General features: G+C 37.2%; 1 protein-coding gene across 1 annotated transcript; it reads right to left on the bottom strand.

The window, feature by feature from the left end:
- Positions 1-454: 454 nt before the first annotated feature.
- On the bottom strand, positions 455-2,834 carry LOC143598685 (protein DOUBLE-STRAND BREAK FORMATION-like). Its single transcript, XM_077076837.1, has 5 exons — positions 2,767-2,834; positions 2,467-2,674; positions 2,249-2,392; positions 808-952; positions 455-684 (listed from the first exon to the last, which is right to left on the bottom strand). The coding sequence occupies exons 1-5, from the start codon at positions 2,832-2,834 to the stop codon at positions 512-514; spliced, it is 738 nt and encodes a 245-aa protein (XP_076932952.1). The 3' UTR covers positions 455-511.
- Positions 2,835-4,972: the final 2,138 nt, after the last annotated feature.

Here is a 4,972-nt window from a genome sequence, read left to right as displayed (position 1 = left end):
GAACCGAGCAGAGCGGCTCGTTTACAATCGAGCGAAAAAACGAGTAAGCATTTTCCGAGCAAGCGACGAGCGAGTTCGAGCGACGAGCGGTTTGAATGACGCTACATTGATTTAACTATTTATCTTAAATTCTTAATACATCATTGTTGGGCGTCAGGCCTTTTTGCCCATAATCTTCACTTGTATAGTTGTATTCAGGTTGAATGTATCTTCCTTATTATTTGCTATAAACTAGGAAACTTGCTTAATCTTTTAATCACTAACCGACTTGTCGATCAAGTCAGCCAACCCAAACCGCCTTGTTTGAGTCGGGAACTAAGCCCAACACAGAGCAAATTAAATAACAGTATTAATGGGCCATAATCTACTAATCTACTGAGCTTTGCAATGAAACTTATTATCCTTTTTAACACTATTAAGTATGAAATACAGCATGATACTTAACTAGGCTTTTTGTTACAAACATGGTAGTTTATAGACAGATTAACAGCATTAGAAAAGTTGATAAACCTTAGGCGCGTGCGGGCTGCCTTTGCAGTTCTTGCAGCTTTCGCATGTTATGCTTCTTGATTCCGTTCCTGAACAAAAAGCTGGCTGAATGTTGTTTTTTTTTTACGACAAGCGTGGAACCTTCGTCATGCTCGGTTATTTTCCTTTTCAAGTATTCAACTGTTTGTGCCTGAACTGATCTCTCATAAATAACAAATTGAATACAAATTCAGTAATGATATCCACTCAAACACCACCAAGTTATTAACTGCTATAATGGAAAAATAACCAAAGTATTTCGATTATATAAAAGCTTACCAGATTGTGAAGAAGCTTTGACTGTAGCAAGATCCTTCAGTTTCTTGACTTTTCTAATTGCTTCCATGTGTTCAGATAATGCATCTGCATCTTTTGTTTTAAGAATATCATTTGTTTCAAAGCACGCGAGCGCTTTCTCACATGCCTAAAGAATAAATGGAGATTCAAATTAGATAAGTGAGTTAATGTTACGAAAAATTAGTAATGATTTGAAAAGTATTAATTATTACTGTTAATGTGAAAGACCTAGTTGTAAATGCCTCACAAATAAGGGCGCAAATGAGCCGAGCTGCCCGCGAGCTACTCGAGATCAGATCGATAAAAATCTTGAGCCGAACCTTATCGAGCCCGGGCCGAGCCTCAAAGCTTGTTTAGTTATCGAGCCCGAGCTCGAGCCTTGTGTATTTTCAAATTTTAACTCATTTGGACTTCGATGTATTAATTTCACACTGCACAACCAAGCTCGAGCCGAGCTTTGTCTCGTTTCAGGTATTGCACACTAGCTAGAGCCGAGCTTAGGCTCGTTTAAGATATCCTTAACATATATAAAAGTAATTAAAAATATATATATATATTAAATGATAAATAATAGACTAGCCGGTCTTGAGTTTGAATAAATGACTCACGAGCCAAGCTTGAACTTTAGAGAAAGAGCTCGAAAAGAGCCAAGGTTGAGCTCTCATAAGTGAAAACGAGCCAAGCTCGAGCTTTAGAGAAAGAAATCGAAAAGAGCCGAACTAGAGCTCGAGTTCTCCTAAGTCAAACCGAGCCTAGTCGAGCTCGGATATATCTCGACTCGTTTGTACACCAACTCACAAACATATACATACACTGTATTATTGTAAGAAAAACTTAATAGCTACTTCAGATTCCCAAATCTGGTTAAATTTGAGCATAAATTGAGTGCTGCACTGCACATACTGCAATCAAATGCATTACATGACAATATGACATATAGTAATACTGAACAACAGGACATATCAGTCACATATTTTTTTTTAAACTGGTTTACTTATCAAGCCAGAGCTCGAGCCTTGCATTTATTTTTAATATTAAACTCTTTTGGACTTTCATGTATTAATTTCACACCGCACAACCGAGCTCGATCCGAGCTTTGGCTCGTTTAAAGTACTGCACACAAGCTCGATCCGAGCTTAGGCTCGTTTAAGGTTTTCTCAAAAGATATAAAAATAATAAAAAATAAATAAATTAACTGATAAGCAATAGACGAGCCAAACTCAAACTTAAAAAAAATGAGTCAGGAGCCGAGCTCAAGCTTTAGAAGAACAACTCGGGACGAATCAAACTGAAGCTCGAGCTCTCGTAAGTCAAAACAAAGCCTATAGTATGGAAATATTAAACAAAAGGACATGGCAGTCACATATATTGACACTAATCTGCAGTCAATTACTCCAAGCAATATACACCTAATAACATTTACCTTTCTAGCAATGGCATAAAACCTGTTATCCATCGCTTGCTCAGCAAACGCGATCCACTCGCCGTAACAAACACTTAACCGCACATCCACAGCCGAATTCACATCTCGCAACACAAACGCCTCGTATCTCAACGCCAAACAGCTCTGAAAACAATGACGTCATCAAATCAAACAAAAATAACAAACTGAAAAGGTCTTAATTAACAAAAAGGACTCGCCTCCAGATCGCTGATGATTGCGAACGCTTGAACGAAGAATTCGAGGATCAGAAGCTTGCGATGGACAGGTAATGCGTTGAGTTGACGAAGGACGGATATGGATTGGTGTCTCATGAAGTGTTGAAGGCTGCGTTGGACGTGGAGTAGTGATTTGATGTCTCTGGTTATTAGAAGTGATTCGAGAATGCGTAGGGTTCCGTCGTCGAATCTGGAGTTTCGATCGGAAATTGTGTTGTTAGATTATTATTATTATTATTATTATTATTATTAGAGTTAATTGGAGCGAATGTAGTTAGTTACCTTTTGGCTTGTATGAGGGAGCGAAACAGAGAGATTTGCTCGGAGATGGTGATTTCGCCGTTGGACATTTTGGTAATGAATTTGGCGGAAGTTTTTGTAATTGAAGACTGTTAATGGGCATTTGGTTAGAGTTCACTATGATACTTGTAATCTTAACCAAAAGACACTGTTAGTGGCGAAGCTTAGACGAGTTCGTCGTGGAGGGGGGTCAAAATGTATTATAAAAAATATAAACTAGCGGGGTTGGCTTAAATTTCAGGTTCAAAACGGGTAAATTTACACTACGTATACAAATTTTCGGACGAAAAAATGGTCAATTTACACTACAGTGCAAAAAAAGTGGCCCGGCCCTAAGTAAGCTTTGTCCTTGGATACTGGGTAATAAAAGATTATTTGAAATTGAATTTGGAATAGATTACGGCATTACGGTTGATGATTTTACTGGGTAACAAGACTACGATACGTAAATTACGGGGAAAACACATTTATTTATTTATTTATATAGAATAAAGATGAATCTTGGTGTCGCAAGGCCCTGATTGGGCCAAGCAGTGGCACCACATTCGTCCAACCATTTTGTTTGTTTTTTTAGTTATGATACCTTAATGAATGCAACGGTAACTCACCGGATACCAATTTTATCCATTTTTTATATGTTAATTTGAAGAATTTATTTTTCTAGCTTTTACCAACATTGTTTATATCGTAACAAGCATAACTGATACCAGCCGATTCACGTCGACTCACCGTCCTAACTTTCGGGTTTTATCAACATCCGTTCACCAACAGCCGACTTAATAAATATGTTAATACATTTTATAATACGTTATACGAGTACTACTACTTAATTTTGTTTTTTTTAATATGTTAATTTGACAATTTATTAGTTTAGTTCGATACGGTAATGAACATAGCCAATACCCACCAAATTCGTGTTAACTCTCCGCCACCATATCCGGATTTACCCGTCTATTCTAAAAGATATTTGAAGAGTTTATAAAAGTAAAAAACCATATAAACAAACTTTCAGGGGGTGTTTGGGATTGCTTATTTTAAACTTTCATAAAAAAGTCATATGTCGTTTGGCAAAATTGAAAATTGTGAGGGGAATAGGTTATAAGTTACACTTTTATAACTTATAACTTATGAGAATAAGTTATAAGACTGAGGGGTGTGGGGGCTTCAGTGGGGGTGCTAGAGCCCCTCCGTTCGCGCCCCCAGGCGCTAACACCACACCACCAAGGGCGCTAGAGGGGCACTAGAGTCCGGCTAGAGGGAGGCGTGAGCATGGTAGCGGGAGAAGAGAGAGAGGAGGGCCCAAAAAAAGAGCCGTTGGCTCATTAATAATTTAAAAAAATATATATATTTTCTATATATATCTATACAAATAAACAATCAAAACACACAACAATTATACACCTTTCCTCCTAAAATCCTCTCAAAATTAACAAAAAAAAAAATGTCGTCATTCTCGTTTGATTCCAACTCCTCCGAAGAGGATGATTTGTTTGTTCATGCGTATAGCAAGTGATTTAGAGGCACGGTATCCCTTTTTTCAACAAAGGGAGGATGCTAGGGGTCTCCCCGGTTTTACCTCTCTTCAAAAATGCACGGCTGCTATCCGTCAATTAGCGACGACATTTCGTCGGACGCTTTGGATGAGTATTTACAAATGTCGAAAAGGGTTGCACGTGAATCCCTTCATTTTTTCTGCCAAGGTAAAAAACATTAATTTTAGTTTTTATTAAATATTTATTACATTTTTGAATATATATTATATGTTTATAGATTATTTTAATGCCTATAACTATAGATATATATATATATACTTATATCGTATTTATATACGTAGGAGTCATATCGATTTACTCTCGGAGATATTTGCGTAAACCTACAATGTATGACATCCACGCATATATGGGGTGCACGCAGAAAAACATGGTTTTCCTGGGATGCTAGGTAGCCTCGATTGTACGCATGTTGGATGGGCTATGTGTCTGTAAGGCCCCGTCACCGGTAACCCTACTTTCGTGTTGGATTTACTCATAAACACAGTTCTAAATATCAGAGTTAATTAAAAACTTTACGCGGAATATAAAACTCTCATAAAACATTACATATCGATTCATAATCATGTCTTAAAACATTCCTCTTGTCTTTCAAAATCAAAACATAACTTATAAAACATATCAGATCTTCAGATGCC

This window comes from Bidens hawaiensis, unplaced genomic scaffold, assembly GCF_021521415.1.
Source record: "Bidens hawaiensis isolate Kalapana, Puna unplaced genomic scaffold, B.hawaiensis_p1.1 tig00050714_1, whole genome shotgun sequence".
Taxonomy (NCBI): domain Eukaryota; kingdom Viridiplantae; phylum Streptophyta; class Magnoliopsida; order Asterales; family Asteraceae; genus Bidens; species Bidens hawaiensis.
This window is presented reverse-complemented; position numbering and strand designations above follow the sequence as displayed.

What these genes read in the sequence shown, in the direction of transcription:
- LOC143598685 (XM_077076837.1), bottom strand. Translation starts at nt 2,834, where the DNA reads ATGTCCAACGGCGAAATCACCATCTCCGAGCAAATCTCTCTGTTTCGC. An exon ending in TCCCTCATACAAGCCAAAAG is followed by an intron (nt 2,675 to 2,766) that starts GTAACTAACTAC and finishes TCGAAACTCCAG; the next exon opens with ATTCGACGACGGAACCCTAC. An exon ending in TTTATGCCATTGCTAGAAAG is followed by an intron (nt 953 to 2,248) that starts GTAAATGTTATT and finishes TTTATTCTTTAG; the next exon opens with GCATGTGAGAAAGCGCTCGC.